The sequence below is a fragment of the Pelophylax lessonae genome, assembly GCF_965119305.1.
Source record: "Pelophylax lessonae genome assembly, chromosome: 3".
Taxonomy (NCBI): Eukaryota; Metazoa; Chordata; class Amphibia; order Anura; family Ranidae; genus Pelophylax; species Pelophylax lessonae.
This window is the reverse complement of record NC_138770.1, coordinates 308114152-308135440: the sequence shown is the minus strand read 5'-3', so window position 1 is coordinate 308135440 and position 21289 is coordinate 308114152. Positions and strand designations below refer to the sequence as shown.

General features: G+C 43.3%; 1 protein-coding gene across 4 annotated transcripts in view; it reads left to right on the top strand.

Annotated features, from left to right (window-relative positions):
- RUBCN (rubicon autophagy regulator) overlaps positions 1 to 21289 on the top strand; it is an 80793-nt gene that overhangs the window by 20636 nt on the left and 38868 nt on the right. For 3 of the 4 annotated variants that reach the window (XM_082252143.1, XM_082252144.1, XM_082252145.1), the window contains exons 4-7: positions 5207 to 5363; positions 8861 to 8967; positions 13566 to 13725; positions 14053 to 14514. In XM_082252143.1, the coding sequence (XP_082108269.1) occupies positions 5207 to 5363; positions 8861 to 8967; positions 13566 to 13725; positions 14053 to 14514 (886 nt within the window). The remainder of the gene's footprint in view (positions 1 to 5206; positions 5364 to 8860; positions 8968 to 13565; positions 13726 to 14052; positions 14515 to 21289) is intronic. The other variant, XM_082252146.1, reaches the window with a different exon arrangement.

The window sequence follows — 21289 nt, the reverse complement described above, 5'->3', positions numbered from 1 at the left end:
CGATACCTCTATGAGGAGTCCCTTATTAAGAAGTGGACTGTACCACCGGTGGACCCTTTGGTTTCCAGATTAAACAAGGCAACCATGATTCCGGTTGAAGAGTCCCCGGCCTTTAAGGATCCGGCTGACAGGAAGGCAGAGGCCGTGGCCCGCAATATGTACACTCTTGCTGGTTCAGCACTAAGGCCAATATGTACACTCTGGCTGGTTCAGCACTAAGGCCAGCTAAGTGGGCTAAGCTTTTATGCCGTGACCTGGAGGGGGGTGTAGCTCCACCTGCATTTGCTGAGCTGGCGGACCAGCTGATCTAGGGGCTGCAGGTTATCTGTGATGCCTCTTTGGATGCGGCTCGCCTAGTGGCTCGGCTCTCTGTTTTGGCAGTGGTCCTTCAACGTGCCTTTTGGCTCAAATGCTGGTCTGCAGACCAGACTTCTAAAAAGACCTTGACTGCTCTCCCATTTTAAAGAGATCGCCTGTTTGGAGCAACCCTGGATGACATCATTAAAGGTCTCAGGGGGGAAGAGTACCTTTCTTCCGCAGGCTACTAAGGGCAAGGAACCTCGTCGTAGTTGTGGGCCCTTCTTCTCGGCTCATAAGAAATTTTTTTTGTCCCTCAGGGTCGACTGACAAGGGCACTAGCCTTTTAGGGTCTTCTATGGAGGATCCAAACGAACGTGGTTTGGCAAGCAGACAAGGCTCCTTCAGCATGAAGGTGCGCCCTTACCCGTATTGAGTCTGGCTTCAAGATCGAGTTTCGCTCTTCTTCCCGGCAAGGTCCTTTCCTTCCATCTTGCACCTGTTCCCGAACCGCTTACAGGGTCTGTTAGGGGGCGGTACAAGACCTATTACTTCAAGGGGTGATTGTCCCGGTTTCGGCTTCAGAACGTTTTCATGGTTTTTACTCAAATCTGTTTGCAGTTCCCAGGAAGGAAGGCAAGGTGCGTCCAATCCTGTACCTCAAAGCGCTGAACTGCTTTGTGCGGGTTCAGAATGGAGTCCATTCGCACGGTGGTGGCATCCCTGGATCAGGGGGATTTTCCTGCCTCTATTGACGTCAAGGATGCTTACCTCCACATTCCAATATGTGCCGGTCACCAGCGCTTCCTCCGCTTTGCCGTAGGAGAGGAGCATTAACTGTTTGTGGCATTACCCTTTGGTCTCGCCTCTGCTCCTCGGGTCTTCACAAAAGCGTTGGCCCCGGTGCTGGCATTGTTACGCCAAGGGGGGATCACGGTACTGGGCTACTTGGGCGACCTCCTTCTGCGAGCGGAGTCTCCTACTGCTCTAGTGTAAAACCTGGAAATCCCCATACGAACTCTGAGGGAGTTCAGCTGGATTCTGAATTTTCCACCACTGGTCCATTCAGGTGGAGGATTCTTTATCACCCTTTTGTGTATTGTTCCTCAACCAGGAATACAGTTATTTGGACTTTGAAGGACTTTTATTTGTTTCTCAAAAGTGCTGCATTATAAATCTCTGTTGTTTGTCACCAGCAAATTGTGTTAGCTGCTTTTTTTCTACTATTAACCGTTTGTTACCTTGAGTGCAGGGGGGTTGTTATATATTTTATATATTCAGATAATATGTGCAATGGCATTACAGCCAATAGAGTTTTTACAGTTTATTCATAAGATTTTAAAGTTGCACTTCTGTTTGTCAGAAAACAATGTTTTTGTTTGTATATGAAACTTGTTGTTTTTTTTTTTTTTTCAAAGAGATTTATCACAACAGCTAAGGCTCGGTTTCCACTAGTGCGGCTACGAAGTCGTGCTACTTCTAGCACGACTTTGTAGCGAATGTAAACTGCGGCTTCAGTTAGACTTTTCCCTCATAGAGGGAAGTCGCGCTCAAAAGTAGTGCACGATCTACTTTTGAAGTCGCCGCAACTGAAGCCGCAGCAGTGGAAACGGGCCCCATTGAAAACAATGGCTTTTGACTTGCTGTGCGACTTGACATGTGTCAAGTCGCACCGCAAGTCGCACTAGTGGAAACCGGGCCTAAATCTGTCTGTAGTGCATGTTCAATCCTCAGTACCATAAACAATAAAATGTTGTTCAATTTTTTTTTTCCCCAGGAGTATATAATGAGTTTGGTGAATCTAGAGAAATGTTTAAACCCATAAAACTAAAACAATTGAGATGACTAAAATACAACTAAAACTAAAATAGCATTTTAGTCAGACTGACTTAAACTAAATGTCAAAATAACATTGGGTGTAACCAGTGTTTTTCAGAGATAAGAACTTAGTGTCATATAGTTCTTGGTGTCAGGGTGTTGATGCTAAAAATGAAACCAATTGTGTGTAAATAAAAGGAAAAAAGTGCCCCCCATACACACCTCTTAACCCCCCAACCTAATCTAACTATAAGCCACTCTGATCACTTATTCTTCTCTTTGCCTGACCACCTAAATTAAGCACTATAGCCCCCCTTGCACTTAAGTTTGAAGGTTAGGTTAAGCTTTAAAGAGGAAGTAAACCCTCCTCTACAACTTGTACCTATAGGCAAGCCTATGATAAGGCTTACCTATAGGTACTGTAAATATCTCCTAAACATGTACCGTTTAGGAGATATTTACCTTACATGTCGCCAGTGACGTCACTGGCGCATGCGCTCTGAAGGAACGGCCGATCGTGCCGTTCCTTCAGAGCCCCGTGCCGTGACTGTCGGCTCCCGCGCGCGTGCGCGGGAGTGACGTCACCGCGGCTCCGGCCAATCAGATGGCCGGATGCCGCGATCCCGGAAGACGGGCGACTAGACATGTCGCCCGTCATAGAGGTGAGTGAGCGGCACGGCGGGGGCTCGTTCTGAGGTAAGTATTGCATAATGAGCTAATATGCGATGCATACTAGCTCATTATGTCTTTCTTTTGCAGGGTTTAAAAAAAACAAAAAAAAAACAAAACGAGTTTACAACCTCTTTAACATGAAGTTCAAATCTCCTGCCCTCAAGTGCAATAATGGGAAGGAAGAGGCAAGTCTCCAATAAAAATGGATGGGTATGACTGAAGGTCTTGCTGCCACCTCGGGACCAAGGGTATCCAATACAAACTGAGGAAAGATAACAAAAAGAGGGTTGCACTGACCTAGTGCATTACCACTAAAAACATTTATTAAAATAGTAAAATGCATAAAATACACTCCCAAAAATAGTGTGATAATACACACATATCAACAATTCTATGAATAAGTGAAGATGTCTCAAAGTGGCCAGGCACTGCGTAATGCTGAACCGCGTGCGGTGAATCACACGGAGCTGCTGTGACTTAGGCTGATGCATTTTGAGGATGAACCCCCTGCGAATTTCTTGGCTTTGAGGAAGGGGGTACAGCCTAAGTCACAGCAGCTCCGTGCGATTCACTGCACGTGGTTCAGCATTACGCAGTGCCTGGCTACCTTTGAGACCTCTTCACTTACACACATATCAACAATTCTATGAATAAGTGAAGATGTCTCAAAGGTGGCGAGGCACTGCGTAATGCTGAACCACGTGCAGTGAATCGCACGGAGCTGCTGTGACTTAGGCCGACGCGTTTCGAGGGTGAACCCCCTTCCTCAGACCCAAGAAATGCGCAGGGGGTTCGCCCTTGAAACGTGTCAGCCTAAGTCACAGCAGCTCTGTGCGATTCACCGCACGCGGTTCAGCATTACGCAGTGCCTGGCCACCTTTTGAGACATCTTCACTTATTCATAGAATTGTTGATATGTGTGTGTTATCACACTATTTTTGGAAGTATATTTTATGCATTTTACTATTTTAATAAATGTTTTTTAGTGGAAATGCACTAGGTCGGTGCGCCCCTCTTTTTGTTATCTTTCTTAAGCTTTAACATGAGCCTTAGACTTACAGCTCAACTCTGGGCAAATGTAAAAGCTACCCTTTGAGTGGGGCTCCCTTTGTACTGCACAGGTTAAATGCTTGTTTTTTCCTGGGACCTGCAGAAGCTTCTTCTCTTTGGCGCTCCACCAGTCAGTTGCAGTCTGACCCCATCCTGTACAGTGAAGGGCCGCCCACTACCCAGACGTTGGAGAGACGGAAAAGCACCGCCTGCCCATTGGGGGCAAAAGATGAGGAAAGTTAAACTGCTGTTTAATGGTAACCTAGGCAAACTTGAGCTTTTAACCTTCCAGTGCAGGAGGAGCCCCACTTCAAGGGTGAGTTGAGCTTTCACCCTAAGGCCCCAGTCCCACTTTTCTGGTGCTTTGTGGGTTACTGTAGGCCTCAACACTCAATGATTCCTATCTGTGCATTGTGGTGTGCTGAAATGCACATTCCTTGAGGTGTGTTGGCGTACTATTTAGTGCACACATAGGTGTGAAGCCAACCTTATTCTCTCCTTCACACATGAACTTAACTCTGAATCCTTACAATTCACTTGCTAAAATGTAATCCTAATGCTAACCCTTAAAGAGGCAGTAAACCCTCCTCTGACACTTTTACCTATAGGTAAGCCTATAATAAGGCTTACCTATAGGTACTGTAAATATCTCCTAAACATGTATCGTTTAGGAGATATTTACCTTACATGCAGCCAGTGACGTCACTGGTGCATACGCTCTGAAGGAACGGCCGCTGGTGCCGTTTCTTCAGAGCCCCGTGCCGTGACTGTCGGCTCCCGCGCGCGTGTGCGGGAGTGACGTCACTACGGCTCCGGCCAATCAGATGGCCGGATGCCGCGATCCCGGAAGACGGGCGACTGGACATGTCGCCTGTCATACAGGTGAGCGGGCGGCACAGCGGGGGCTCGTTCTAAGGTAAGTATTTCATAATGAGCTAGTATGCGATGCATACTAGCTCATTATGTGTTTCTCTTACAGGTTGCAAAAAAAAAAAAGTAATATGGGTTTACAACCTCTTTAAACCCAGGCCTTATTCCTAACTTTCACCTACAAAACCAAGTTAAAAACTTTAGGATCCAAGTTTACATTACTATGATAAGTTTATCCATTCTTGCTCCTGAGTTGGTGCTGTGACCACCCAATACCTGTGCCCAAAAAAAAAAGTAGCTCTGAGATGCTAAAATGAGCGAATATGTTGGTGGGGCTACCCTTCATCTCCTATACTGTAATTTTGTTGCAGCATTAGACACAATGTAAATAAATTATGACATACCATTTTTTGTAAAAAGAAATGAGTAGTTTGTAAGAAATGATTGTTTTAGTGAGGTTTTATTTATTTTTATTCCATCTTTGTACTGTTCTTTTTAGTTCCTGCGCTTCTGCGAGACCAATCAGAGGAACGGCGACGGCTCCAGTGAGGATAATGGAAAATTGTGGTTACAGCACAGTCTCCAATTCCATAGCCTCTCAGCTCAGCTAAAGGCCCTGCTTGGGAACAGACAGTACACAAAGATGTTCTATTCAGGTACTGACATCCTACATACTGTATATACAGAGGCATTATACACTATGAGGTTGGTTTTATAAAAGGATTTGAGATTGTTCATACAATAAAGTATTCGCCCCGGTTCACATTTGTGCGATCGCGGAGATCACATGTAATTCGGAGCGCACTGCTCCTAAATTACATGCGAGCTCATGTGTGGTGCAAATTTCAGCCATATACTTTGTATGGCTGAATTCGCACCGCATCCGCACTAAACTCGCACATGAGGCTTTTTTTTATCCGCAGCAGAATCGGATCGCATGGTGGTTCACACTAGTGCGATCCGATTCTGTGCGAACTTGCAGATCGCACTGCGATATGCGATCGCAACTGGGAGTTTCGTTATTTTTTAATTGACACCCCCTGTGTATCGCATATGGCATTGTGAACTGCCAGAGGTGCGGATGCGATGCGGGAACACGCTGTATATTCGCAGCATTCCCGCATCGCACAAATGTGAACCGGCACTTAAAGGCTAAGTTCACCTTTAGTAACATGCAACATGTTACTAAAGCAGCAGCCTCGCTCACCCCCTGATCCTTCACTGTAAATGTGGGTGGGAGATTCTCTCCTCTCACATGCTGTCGCATTTTAAAAACCACGTGACTGGACCAGAGCTCCCTAAGACTGGGTATGTATTAATATCTTCCTTTCACAGGGTAGTTAGAATAGGAATTAGGGGAGGGGTTGCAGGTTTGAGCTTAGCCAGTAATATCACGGAATTAGACTTTTAAGTTTGTCATTTTACTTCATGCCATAAGAGATGGCAGCCTTCAGCAGTCATTTGATTTTGTAGGTGAAATTTGTTGCAGCTTTGGAGTGGGCATGCAAAGGATGTAACAAGACATGGGGTGAAATGTTCTTTCTCCGTTTTTAGTAAAGGTCTCAAAACATGTTTGTAAAATTAAAGTCAGACTGATTTCAGTGATTTGACACCAGAAAATAAAATCCAAGTATGTGGTTTATTTGGCATACTATAGCCCTTTAAATTAATGTAATGGGGACTGCGCTGTAAAGGGGCACTGAGATATATAATGAATACATTGCCCCTTTTATATCGCAGTGCCCCTAGCATTCACAGTTTTCTATCACAGTACCCCTTGCTGTCATTGCCCCCCCCCATCTATAACATCACAGCGACCCCCCCCCCCCCCTATAAATCTCTGCCTCCCTTGCACAGTCCTACCTTTAACAGGGCAGAGGCAATTATCAGCCTATGTGTCCTCTCCTGCCCTGGCTGCCTATGTCATTCTATCAGCAGGTTAAGGAGTGGGAGGAAATGCAGATCTAGATGGAGGCTGGAGCTGCCCAACTTATATTAACAAGAGGGTGATTAACCATTTGTTAATATGAAAAGACTCCCGCTCTCTGTGCATATCTCCATCTACTCCCGCCCCCGGCTTTGCTAATAGGATGACATCGGCGGCTGGGCGGTAGATGCAGGATCGGACACACAGGCTAAGTGGCTCAGCAGCACAGCAGGAGGTGAATGGCGACCGCGGTCTGGGATAGTTCTGTCCGGACAGCGTTCACTGCTCACTTCCTGCTGTGCAGCCTGATCATCACGGACTGGTACCAGTCTGCTACCTGGGGGTTGGGGACCTCTGAGCCTGGGCAAAGATCACATTTTCAAACGTATGGAACATGCTGCTCCCAAGCTCTAAATCAGATCATGCTCATGGAAGATTGGGTGCTAAATGCCAGCAGGGGCTTGTCCTCTGCATAAAACTAAGGGAAAAGACTGCATTCATTGATTGGGGAACATGAACAGAGCGCCCCCCTCTGTGACTTCCTCCTTTTAACACTTCGTATTCAATGACGTTTAAAACAACACACACGGGTATTCTATCGAGTGCCATCATTTGTGATTATGATATCTCTACAACTTGGGGCAATGCATAATCCACTCTTATTAAAAAAACTAAGAAGATGTAAGTAAAACTTCTTACCATTTGATAGTAATTAAACCACAATATTTGTTTTTATGTATTTTTTTTTCAAATTGTCTAACTATTTTAGCAAGTATTTTGACCTAAGAAAGAATTCTGAATAGCCCTGAGCTGTAGAGATTATGAGAAATGATAGCACGTGATAGAATATGTGTGTCTGTTGCTTTAAGTGTCATCAAATACTAATTATACTGTGTGCATATGTGTCACCCTATGTGCTGCTCCTCTCCTCTTTTAGCCCCGGTTCACACTTATGCGAGTGCGGGGTTCGCATGTAATGTCGGAGCGCACTGCTCCTTCATTACATGCGATCGGCTGTGCGGTGCGAGTTTAGCCATACACTTTGTATGGCTAAATTCGCACCCGCAGCAAACTCGCACAGGACCCTTTTTGGTAGCCGCATCAGGATCGGATTGCACAGCGGTTCACACTTGTGCGATCCGATCCTGTGCGAACTGCAAGATCGCACTGCGATATGCGATCAAACTGGGGGTGTCGTTAAGATTACATTGACACCCCCAGTGTATCGCATATGGCAGCGTGAACTGCCGGGGGTGCGTGTGCGATGCGGGAACAGGCTGCGGATTCGCAGCCTTCTCGCATCGCATAAGTGTGAACCGGACCTTAAGCCCAGCCTTGTGGGTGAAAGAACATCAGAAAGGAGGTCTGTTTATGTTGTTCAGATAAAGTTACCAGTCTTTGAGTACAGCCACTCTTTTTCCCTTGGATCAGATTTTCTCTGTCTGCCAAGAGCATTGTGGGTATGTCAAGTCATTAAAGACTGCTGAAAGTGTATTTGATTTCAGCGAGACAGGCCCCATTGTACATGTATAAATACAAACTGTATGCAGAACGTTAATACCATATTTACATTGAACTGATCACTTTTGCCGCTTGAGGGGCATGTATTTCTAAAAACATTAAAAGTCTATAGTAGTCATCTAAATACAGTAAGAATTGTGTTTGAAATGTATATTAACACTAACAATAAATTTAGTCTGTTAAATATACCAGTGAAAGTGTTTATTTAGCGTTGCACCTATACTGGTATCGGTGCCGATACTAACCATTTGCAAGAGTACTTGTACTCCAATACTAAAACTGATACCTTCAATCCTGGTTCAGGATTAGTTTAGTTTAAAACTAAACTCTGGTAAAAGCCTATGTGTGCATGGACACTTAGGCTTTTGAGTTGAGTTCAGGGGCTTTGGCAAAGAACACCAAAAGCTCCTAAACGTGGGTTTAGGAGCAGCAGTGTGCATGTCTGAAACATAGAGTTAGTTAATGGGCAGGATTACCAGGTGAAAATAAAGAGAAAAGTTTGAAAAAAAGAAAACTAATACAGCCACCATGTAGAAGGGCTGTTAAGGTGCAGTACTTTCATTTTTTTTTTTTTGTGGGTTTAGATAAACTTTAATATCTAATTTTAAAAGCATTGTGCAACTTTAGAATGTCCTGATTGTACCTATAAAAATTACAACTCGTCTCACTTCTGTGCACTTCCACTGTGTTCTATCTTTATTACAGATACAGCCTTCCTGTTGAGTGACCGATATGTAACCGCCATGTTCCAGTGCTTGGAGGCAGTGGAGCAGAATAACCCCAGGTTATTGGCCCAGATAGACACATCTGTGGTGAGTTACTCTAATTGCCTGTCTGGCTATATACAGTATCTCACAAAAGTCAGTACACCCCTCACATTTTTGTAAATATTTTATTATACCTTTTCATGTGACAACACTGAAGAAATGACACTTTGTTACAATGTAAAGTAGTGAGTGTACAGCTTGTATAATAGTGTATATTTGCTGTCCCCTCAAAATAACTCAACACACAGCCATTAATAGCTAAAACAGCTGGCAACAAAAGTGAGTACACCCCTAAGTGAAAATGTCCAAATTGGGCCCAATTAGCCATTTTCCCTCCCTGGTGTCATGTGACTCGTTAGTGTTACAAGATCTCAGGTGTGAATAGGGAGCACAGGTGTGTTAAATTTTGGTTTTAATCGCTCTCACTCTCATACTGGCCACAGGAAGTTCAACATGGCACCTCATGGCAAATAACTCTCTAAAAATTTGAAAAAAGAATTCTTACTCTGCATAAAGATGGTCTAGGGCAGCTATAGGAAGATTGCAAGACCCTGAAACTGAGCTGCAGCACGGTGGTCAAGACCATACAGCGGTTTACCAGGACAGGTTCCACTCAGAACAGGCCTCGTCGTGGTCGACTAAAGAAGTTGAGTGCTCAGCATCATATCCAGAGGTTGTCTTTAGAAAATAAACGTATGAGTGCTGCCAGCATTGCTGCAGAGGTTGATGGGGTGGGGGGGGGGTCAGCCTGTCAGTGCTCAGACCATACGCCGCACACTGCATCAAATTGGTACGCATTGCTGTTGTCCCAGAAGGAAGCCTCTTCTAAAGATGATGCACAAGAAAGCCCACAAACAGTTTGCTGAAGACAAGCAGACTAATGACATGGATTACTGGAACCATGTCCTGTGGTCTGATGGGACCAAGATAAATTTATTTGGTTCAGATGGTGTCAAGCGTGTGTGGCAGCAACCAGGTGAGGAGTACAAAGAGTACAAGGGCATCTTGCCTACAGTAAAGCATGGTGGTGGGAGCGTCATGGTCTGGGGCTGCATGAGTGCTGCCAGCACTGGGGAGCTACAGCTCATTGAGGGAACCATGAATGCCAACATGTACTGTGAGATCCTGAAGCAGAGCATGACTGTGCCGCAGGGCAGTATTCCAACGTAACAACCCCAAACACACCTCGAAGACAACCACTGCCTTGCTAAAGAAGCTTAGGGTAAAGGTGATGGATTGGCCAAGCATGTCTTCACACCTAAATCTTATTGAGCATATGTGGAGCATGCTCAAACAGAAGGCGTAGGAGCGCAAGGTCTCTAACATCCACCAGCTCTGTGATGTTGTCATGGAGGAGTGGAAGAGGGCTCCAGTGGCAAGAGGGTTAAGGCAGTGCTGGAAAATAATGGTGGCCACACAAAATATTGACACTTTGGGCCCAGTTTGGACATTTCCATTTGGGGGTGTACTCACTTTTGTTGCCAGCAGTTTAGACATTAATGGCTGTGTGTTGAGTTATTTTGAGGGGACAGAAAATTTACACTGTTATACAAGCTGTACACTCACTACTTTACATTGTAGCAAAGTGTCATTTCTTCAGTGTTGTCACATGAAAAGATATAATATATTTACAAATATGTGAGGGGTGTAGTTACTTTTGTGAGATACTGTATATTTCAGGTGTATTAATTTGCGGCTTTCCTGGAGTTTGTATTTACTTTTTGCCTAAAGCGGTTGTAAACCGCTGTTTACTTTTTTTTTTCTTTGTTCTTTTTAGGACCTGCAAGGTAAAGGTATAACGTGCTAGTATGCATCGCATACTAGCACATTATGTGAAACTTACCTGGAAATGGAGCCCTCCAGCGATGCAATGTAGTCGCTGGAGGCAGCATCCATTTTCTCCCGGTCTTCCTTCCAGGTCCGCCGACTCTGGCTGTGTGACAGGCTGGAGCCGTGATGACGTCACCCCCCGCACATACGTGGGGGAGCCATCATTTAATGCACAGGTGTCTGAAGTAACGGCACGTGGGGGGGGGGGGGGGGGGCGTTCCTTCAGAGCGTATGAGCCGATGACGTCATCGGCTGCATGCAATGTAAATATCTCCTAAACAGTACACATTTAGGAGATATTTACAGTACCTATATGTAGGCCTTATCATAGGTTTACCTATAGGTACAAAATTATTTTTTAGGCTTTACTTCCTCTTTAAGGGCCAGTTCACAACACATGCAGTCCATTGTATTTTTTTATCTGCATCAAAAACGCATGGAAATGGTTTCAAATGGCATAGTTCATACCAGTGTGGTCGGTTCCAGGGCGTTCCAGTTCCAGAAAAAAAAGTAGAACATGCTGCATATTTCCTGCACCGGACTGTACTGGAACACAGTAAAACGCATCGGAATGCACTGGAAAGCATCAATAACAGGGGAAAAAAAACAAAGCATCTGGAATGCATCTGAAAACGCGTTAAAAACGCTCTTGCAGAACCGCACCCGTAACTGATCTGGAGTGCGTTTTTGTGGTGTGAACCAGCTCTCAAGGTTTAGCGGGGAGCAGTAATAATAGGCGGTTGAGCCCCTCTTAAGCGGCAAAATCAGCTGGACAGGGTTGTACGCATGCTGTGATGCTTTGCAGCTCGGCAAAAAAATGATGCGCCATGTTGTCTGCAGCAGGCAATACCACTGCTGAAAGCATGATGTTTAAGTAAGTTGGTCCGCACCACATTCACAAGCCATATGTTAAGCCTCGTACACACGATCAGATTATCGGACAAATTTTGGTCCATTTTTTATTGCATGCTAGTCTCCTATGGAAATTGAAGAGGTTACTTTCATACGAAAATTCTCGTACGACAGAATTCAACGTCAGAAGTGAAGTCACATGTTGAATTGTTTTGTATGTATTCTTTTGTTTCCGAGCATGCCTAGTCTTGCACTTAATATTTTTTTTTTTTTTTGGACGAAAACTGTACTAATTAAACGAAAATCGGACGTTGTGTTCACGTATGATAAAAATTTTAGAGCCCACACCTTCAGTTTTTTATCGTTGGCTGTGGAAAGCCCCATACGAACGATCCAAAAATCGTCAGATCTTTTGTCGGATGAAATTTTACTTCTGATTTTCTTATCGTATGTACACAGGCCTTTAGGCTCTTGATTGCAGCATGGTATTCACTTTTAGAAAGCCTGTTTTGCTTTCTAAGAAACAGGCATTCAGGAGGCTGCAGTATCACTCCCTTGAATGCCTTCCAGCCACGCTTGCACTACTTTCTGAAAAGTAATTTGCCATGGTTAACTCCTTTTTCAAAGAGTGACACACATGTAAACAACCCCCTAAACAACCTTGAACAGTTTTCTTCTAACATTGATGACACCCGTTGAAGCTGTTTGTAATATATGAAAACACTGTTCGACTTCTATACTATAATTTTTATCAGAATTGTAAATATTAATTAACCACTTTACCACCGGAGGATTTTGCTGTCTTACGTCCAGGCCACTTTTTGCGATTCGGCGCTGTGCGACTTTAACTGACAATTGCGCGGTCGTGCGACGCCGTACCCAAACAAAATTTGCGTCCCATTTTTCCCATAAACATAGCTTTTTTTTGGTGCTATTTGATCACCTGTGCGCTTTTTACTTTTTGCGCTATAAACAAAAAAAGAGCGTTTATTTTGAAAAAATAACAATATTTTTAACTTTTTTTATATGAAATTCCCCCCCCCCCAAAAAAAAAATGTAAAAATCAAATTTTTTTAAAATTTTTGGCCAATTTTGTTTTCTGCTACCTATGTTTGGTAAAAAAAAATCACGATAAGCGTATTTTGATTGGTTTGCGCAAAAGTTATTGCGTTTACTAACTAAGGGAAAGATTTCTGTCATTTTTGGTGGTTTTTTTTTTTTTTTTTTTAACGCGTAATGGTGGCTATCTGCGATTTTTTTTTTTTTTTTTTTTTTTTTTTTTTTTTTTTTTTTCGGGACTGTGACATTGGGGCGGACAGATCGGACCCTTGGCTGACATTTTTGACACTTTTGGGGGTACCAGTGACATTACTGCAGTAATCAGTTCTATAAATATGCACTGTTACTGTAAAAATGACACTGGCAGTGAAGGGGTTAATTTTATTGGAGAGGGAAGGGTTAATTTATGCCTGGTGCTTACTGACGTGTGTGTGGGGGGGGTGACTATGTGACAGAAGGACAGATCGGATGTTCAGCTATGCTGAACACTGCAATCTGTCACTCCTTGTCACTTAGGAGATCCGCCCGCTCTGTTTACACAAGCGGGTGGATCGCCTCACTCGATTCCCTGACGATCGGGGAAGAGCGGCGGCGATCGCCGCTGCTCCTCCCCTGGCCCGACTCCCGCTGTGACTGAAAACAGCGGGAGCGCGCCTCCGGTGGCGCGCGAGCGCCGCCTACAGGGGGAGGAGTCCAGCGACGTAGGTCTACGTCGCTGGACTGGAACGAGCCACATTGCTGCAGTAGCAGCAATGTGAGCAGAGGTAAAGTGGTTAAACCATGCATTATCTTTATGTTTCATGATTCTATATGGCTTCAGTGCAATAAAAAAAAAAAAAAAAAAAAAAAAAAAAAAAAAATTAAATTCAACTTCTTTGTATTGTGTTTTTTTCTTTTTCCAGCTGGCTGACAAGAGAGAGTTCACAGTTTCCGGAAAGAGTTTAAGTCTGAGTTCTCTACCTGTTACGCCATTCATCCCCTACACAGGGAGTCCCAACCATTCCATGTATAACAGCCTGCAAGGTCCAACCACTCTTCCCAGCAATGGTATGAATTATGAGGGTGAGGCTTTTACTGTCAGTGGACCAGATGACTCTGTTGTGAGGAATGTAGCAGCAAACACTTATTGTTTTATTGACTTTGCATGTGACCCGTAACTGCTTTGTTGGAAACCACGGTGCACGGTAGCAAGTCCAAGCATATTTTACTACTTAATGGCCTGTTTTCATTGCTGGATATGTAAGTGAACGCTAGCTATTTAAAAGCTAACATAGCGTGATGTGTTTAATGACCAAAAAACAGCTGAATTGTGAAAGTCAGCATTATGTGATATTGTTGGTAATTTTTTTTAATGTATTTTTTTATTTTTTTTTCATTTTTTTTTTTTAGAATTGGGCTCCAGCTTGGTTGATCAGCAAAATAATGTTTATAAAGTGAGCGTATCCTTGCCTGTGAACGAGTCCAATCCTGCCATCCATGACTTGTCACCTCGTGAACCCTTTTCTCCCGTTAGCGAAATGAGTATTAGCACTTTAACCAGCTACAGTGAAGAAACTGTTAGCCCAGAGGACCCTCCGAGTGAGGCAGATGACGGTCCTGAGTACCTGGCTATTGGAAACATGAGCCGCAGAGCATCAACCCAGAGCAGTAGCAGCTCAAATCTCTTCAGTGGTTCTCAACCGCCAGATACACCTGTTCAGACAACACCCGTTATTCCCAGCATGTCTCTGCTCTCTGTCCCACGCCGCTCCAGCTTTTCAGAGGGGCAGATCGGTAACCTGTCAAAGCATGTCATAAAGAGTCACATGCGCTCCCATTCTGACACCAATGTGACTATTGGGAAAAATCAAGGTAAGAACTTTTTATTTATTCGTTTTTTCTTTAGCACAGGATTATTTTGATGTTTGTGTGCCCTGTTGATACACAGGAGTTGATTTACTAAAACTGGAGAGAGAAGCTGATTGGCTACTATGCACAGCTGCACCACATTTTTCAAACATCAGCTTGTTTAATTTAAGCTTTGACAAAATAACCGGGAAACTAAATGGTTTTTATGCAGAGCTGCACCAGATTTTGCGCTCTCTAGTTTTAGTAAATCGTACCCAAGGTGTCCCTAGTGCTGATGGATGAAGAATTAGTTGAAATCTTCCACCCCAATCCATTCTCACCACCTCTGTGATCTTTCAGTGAAGCAGGGGTTAAAAAAGCCAGGGGACTAGTAAATCAACCTCACTATAATTGTTTTAATATATTTTAGTCAAAATTTTAAAATACAGCCCACCTAAATTTGAATTCTGGAAGTAAAAAATAAACACCCACTGCAAATGTTAACTGCTTGTTAAAGTGTCACTAAACCCACATCATAAAAAACTATCAATAAATGGTGTATTACATGCTGCTCATACTCGGTCACTATGACATTCATTTTCTGTATTCTGCAAAAAACCTGGTTGATCCTGCTGTTCTGTCTCCATCTTCTGTCCAAGTCCCCAATGCAGCTAGGGATTTTGCAGCTGTGATGGCAACTCTCTCTGCACATACTCAGTTTTCAGTGAGTTTATATCCTGAGCATTTCCTCCTCATCACATCTGAGCAGCGCATGTGACTATAGAGTCACACATGTGGGTGTATACACAGTGGTAAATGATAGCCCACTGCCTCCCTTCTTCATGCCCACTAACCAGCTAAACACAATGGGGGCGGGATGTAGATTAAACACAATGGGGGCGGGATGTAGATTAATTGTGGCTTCACCTCCCTCCTAGAGGGATGTAACACAGCCTCCAACTGGCAGAAATCCACCCACACCATGTTCTTGCCAAAAAATAATAAAGATCTGATTTCAAAGATATATTGGAATGACAATTTAAAACCGTTTACTGATCCTAATTATTTATTTTTACTCTGTATTACAAAGACCTGTTTTTTTTTTTTTTGAACATGTGACCAGCAGCAGAGGACTAGAGGCTCCTCCTGCTTATGTTTCCCTGCAGACAGGCTGGGAAAGATCTGGGTCATGTGACAGCTGTATATCGATTAGGAAAAAGGTACTTGGATGTAGACATATGCCGGTTTTCGGTAATTCGATATATCGCGGTATTGCATAGCCACGGTATTGTTATTGTGGCATTTTTAAAATACCGAGTTTCTCTGTCAAGTCTGCCTGACTTGTGAATTGATACATTTCAGTGAGCTGGATGACTCATTCACTCACTCAGCTAACACCTTTCAGCATTAAGTCTCCTAACTATAAACAAAAATGATTACATTTGTATCTTTTCCTTCCCTCTGCCAGGGAGAAAGGAAGTTTAACCTCTTAAAGACTGGATCTTTTTCTGACAATTGCTGCTTGCAAGTTAAAATCAGTTTTTTTTTGCTAGAAAAGTACTTAGAACCCCCAAACATTTTATATATTTTTTTAGCAGAGACCCTACAGAATAAAATGGCGATTGTTGTAATATTTTATGTCACACTGTATTTGCGCAGCAGTCTTTCAAACGCAATGATTAGACTTTAATGAATAAAAAAAAAAAAAAAAAAAAAAAACATAACAGTAAAGTTATCCCAATTTTTTTTTTTTGTTACACAGAGAATCGTGAGAGAATCGTGATCTTTATTCCAAGCTAAAAAATCGTGATTCTCATTTTGGCCAGAATCGTGCAGCTCTAATAAATATATATACACACACACACGCCTAGCAGCCCACATTACATTATTATATAGCCATCAAGCAGTGTCTGGCCTACCTGGTGATGACTGGTCCTGGCGCTCTGATCCGATGGCCTGGTCTTTAAAGGGGCAAATCCTTGCGATCCAGAAGTGGTTAAACCTGCAGGAGGACCGGTGTTTTTATCTATTAATGACTTTACTATTGCTTTAGGCCTGGTTCACATGTATGCGGGTTGGCGGTTCACATGTATGCGGGTTGGCGGTTCACATGTATGCGGGTTGGCGGCCCACATTTGCACAGGCATAGCAGCCCATTGATTTGAACGGGCTGCTATGCCTTCATTTTCCGCAGAAAAAAGGTGCATGCAGCATTTTTTTAAAATTCAGTGGCCTTGAAATCCATCCTGCTTTTGCACCATGCGACTAACCTGCAGTTCCTGCTCTGGCAAGCTTTCTGCATTTTTTGTATACGTGGGCACGGCATTTAAAAATAAACAGTTTGCGTGTGCAGCAACGGCAGGTAAGTCGCATGGTGCAAAAGAAGGATGGATTTCATGGCCACTGCATTTTTTTAAATTCTGCATGCACCTTTTTTCAGCTGAAAACGCAGGCATAGCAGCTCAAGCCCATTCACATCAATGGGCTGCTATGCCTGTGCAAATGTGGGCCCCCAACCCGCATACATGTGAACCAGGCCTAAAGCAATAGTAAAGTCATTAATAGATAAAAACACCGGTCCTCCTGCAGGTTTAACCAATTAATGACTTTACTATTGCTTTAGGCCTGGTTCACATGTATGCGGGTTGGGGGCCCACATTTGCACAGGCATAGCAGCCCATTGATGTGAATGGGCTTGAGCTGTTATGCCTGCGTTTTCAGCTGAAAAAAGGTGCATGCAGAATTTAAAAAAATGCAGTGGCCATGAAATCCATCCTTCTTTTGCACCATGCGACTTACCTGCCGTTGCTGCACACGCAAACTGTTTTTAAATGCCGTGCCCACGTATACAAAAAATGCAGAAAGCTTGCCAGAGCAGGAACTGCAGGTTAGTCGCATGGTGCAAAAGCAGGATGGATTTCAAGGCCACTGAATTTTAAAAAAATGCTGCATGCACCTTTTTTCTGCGGAAAATGAGGGCATAGCAGCCCGTTCAAATCAATGGGCTGCTATGCCTGTGCAAATGTGGGCCGCCAACCCGCATACATGTGAACCGCCAACCCGTATACATGTGAACCACCAACCCGCATACATGTGAACCGCCAACCCGCATACATGTGAACCGCCAACCCGCATACATGTGAACCACCAACCCGCATACATGTGAACCACCAACCCGCATACATGTGAACCAGGCCTAAAGCAATAGTAAAGTAATTTATAAACAACACCTCCTTCAGGTTTAACCACTTCTTGACCACAAGGATTTGCCCTCTTAATGACCAGGCCATCGGATCGGAGCCGAGCGCCAGGACCAGTTATCACCAGTTAGGCCAGACACTGCTTGATGACCTATTTTAGGCCTGGTTCACAGAGTCTGTACTGACTGACTATATAATAATGTGCATAAGTGAACCAAAGCCCCTAAATTCAGCAATGAAATTGAAGTGAGGTGGAAATTTAATAATTTAAATTTAATAATAGAATACCGTGATAATACCGTATACCGTGGCAAAACCTTAATCAATTAATCGCAGCATGAAAATCTGATACCGTCACAAGCCTACTTGGATGTTTTGTTTGTTAAAATATTTACAGTGCCATCATCCATATACAGAAATAAAAAGGACAATGTAAATGAATCAGTGTGTGTTTAGTATCACTTTGAATCTGGAGGTAGAGAAGAAAACTGTAAACCCTTGCTCTGGCATTCTTCTACCATCTGGGCGACTAGTCCCCCCCCCCCCCCCCCAAAGCATCTCCTTTTCAGTGCTGCAGCTGCCGGTTGCACTCTGATGTTATCACACCAGGATCAGTAGTGCTGCATTGCAAGTGAGAAAGGCAAAGGCCTGCCCCTGACCCTAAGCATCGGGTAGGTAAAAAAATAAAAAATAGCACTAAAAGCTTGCTACTCCTAGACTTAACAAGCAGTTACCTTTGCAATTCCTGGAGTGGATTTCACTGTGGTATTTGTTTACAAGAATTCTGGAGTTCAGATAATGAAGGGTTAGCAAAAAAAATGCTAATGTCTAATTGGAACCTATAGGAGAGCAGTCAAAGCACTGAATATAGTAATGATTTAGACTTGACACTTGGATTCGATTGCAGATGATCTGATAAGATTTAAGGTGCCTGAGCCACTACAGCCCAAGCCCAGGTTCACACTGCATGCGGGTTTGAAATTGTGCATGTTCAGCTGAACTCGCACGATTTCAAACTGGCATTTCAGTCCGACTTCCGGGGTGATTTGAGAGACACCTGTGCGGCTTCATGCACAGATGTCTATTGAAATCGCCCCTCCGAAGTCGCCAAAAGTAGTGCAAGAACTACTTTTGGTAATCGGTGCGGCATCGCACCAATATAGGACTGTGCCGTTGCTGGCAATAGGCTCCGATTTGGCATGCGATTTGACATCAAATCGGCCCAATGTGAACGGAAGTTAAAGGCCAGTTAGTGCTCTAAAGTCTTGTGATCATGATTGTAGACATGCTGGTCCAATCCTCTGCACTTCCATATTGCAAAAGTGGGATCTAATGCTAAGTAGGCGCACCCTACGTTAGTACGGGTGAATAGTATAGCAGCTGGGGATGGGGGGGGGGTGCTGGACTTGGGGCTCATTCACACATTGTGCCATGACCTGTAATCAGGACATGAGGGCATTTGGGGGATTTTGTGAAGAAAAATACATTTATTCTTCTTTTTTTTTTTTTTTTTTTTTTTTTTTTTTCAAAATATTTTATTGGTTCATAAAAGATAAAGTACAAATGTACAACCAGTTCAAGTTGGCAAAAGAAACATGACAGAAATGTACAAAATTTTTCAAAATGGTACAAGCATGTAATCTTCTTTTTTTTTTAATTTACTGAGGATTTATTTTTCTTGCCTGAAGCAGTTTTTAAAGTCCAACTCTATCCAAAAAGATATTTTTTAGCTTTGCCTGAAGTAAATAGTGTTAGAACATCTGATTTAAATGTTTGTGTTTCTGTTGTGGAAATGTTATCTTACTTCCTGATTTTCTCTGACACCCATCACATGAAGAACAGTAATATCTTCGATGGGGGAAAAAACAGTAGAATTTAGGAGGGTTTCAGAGGTCCTAGCCAGTTTGAGTGCCAGTCATTATGTCTTATTTGTGTGCAGACACACCTAGCTGATTGGCCAATCTGTCTTATTCTGTTGTGGTAAGGATAAGATAAAGCCAGCTGTCAGCATGGTGCATAGACCTGGTGATAATATTACGGTTTGTTGTTTTCAGAGTCAGACTCTGTACATATTGTGAGGCAGTGAGGATGTTGATCACATGCTTTCAGTAGTCTTTCTCAGGATGTCGATGATGCAATTACTGGACAGATAATTCTATAAAGTGTATCTGAACCAAAAACATGTTTTCCAGCTTACCAATCCCTGAATAAGGTGTCTGCAGTTGTTTTTTTCTCTTTATTTTTACTTGGTGATCCAACCAGTAGAACACTTCCTGTCATAGGGTGGCTCGACTATGGATGGAGGAGAACAGGGGCATTTGGACAGCAGCATTGTCAGTCTGAGAAAAGAGTAGTGTTAGATGCACTTGCAGATTTAGATGGATTTCGCTAACAAATTAAAGCCGAATGCCACTTTTTAAGCAGTTACACAACAGTTTATCTGCCAAGGACAGCAATCTCTGGGGAAAAGCCTCAGTTATATTACTGTGTTTTTTTTTTTTTTTTTCCAGAGATTGATGTGTGATTTTTTTTTTTTTTTTCTTAATCTTTTTTTCTTTTTGCTGAAACCTTGGACCAAGAAGAAGGGGAGTAGTCCCCTTAAAGTGTAATGCTGGCCAAAGATGGTGCGAAAATCTCTTGATTACCCTATCAACACAGCGTTGATGGAGGGAAATCCCTTCCACTGAACTATTGTGTTGTCCCGGCTGGAAGAACATAAATGGGTTATCACCAGCGGCGATAGCCGCTGACAATAATCGCATGAAAAATCCGACAGGCTGGTTGTACCTGATTGATCGATCAAGCCATACATGATTCGAATCCCGGCCAGTTCCTGCTAAACCAGGGGGAGATTCAGACCGTCTATGGCCGGCTTTAGTTCACCTTTAGCATGGTTTTCCAAAAGTTCCCCTGTGCAATTCCACCTATCTATCACATAGGCATCTGTGGGGGGCAATCCACAAAAAAGCGCTGGGCCCTTGATCCCCCCTCCATTCTGCCATTTGTAGGATAGGCTTGACAGCTTTTCCAGCTGAGTGTTTCACCCATCTGTCTATATAAAAATGCGGGTGGAGCGCTGGCAGTCACATGAATAATTGGAAACCAATGTAAACAACATTATGTGGGGGGGGGGGGGGGGACCTGAAACAAGCATTACCCTAATGGATTTGTTTCACATACTGTTATATATATTTTGATCTCTTAAATCGATCATGTGTCCACCAGAACTCTGCCCTCATTTTTACATAGACCGCAATGATACAGTGGAGGAAATTGCTATCCTTGAGCTGCCCCGCTTCACATGCAGGAGTGTCACGTAGGAATTCAGAGCATGCATAGAGGAGTTCTGATCGCCTGCAAAGGTGTTGTTGATCTAAATAGGGAATTGGCAGGATCATCAGGTAAATACAACCACACCAAGACTTTTGAGAAAAAAAACAGCATACATAATCTGATGTTACATTTATACATCTTAAAGTAGAACTATGGGCAAAACTTTTTTTTTTTAATTTTGGATAGAGCAAGAGACCTTAACCCTTGATTTTTTTTTTTTTTTTTTCCACCATCCGTGTCCCATTGCAGAGATTTTGCTTCACTTC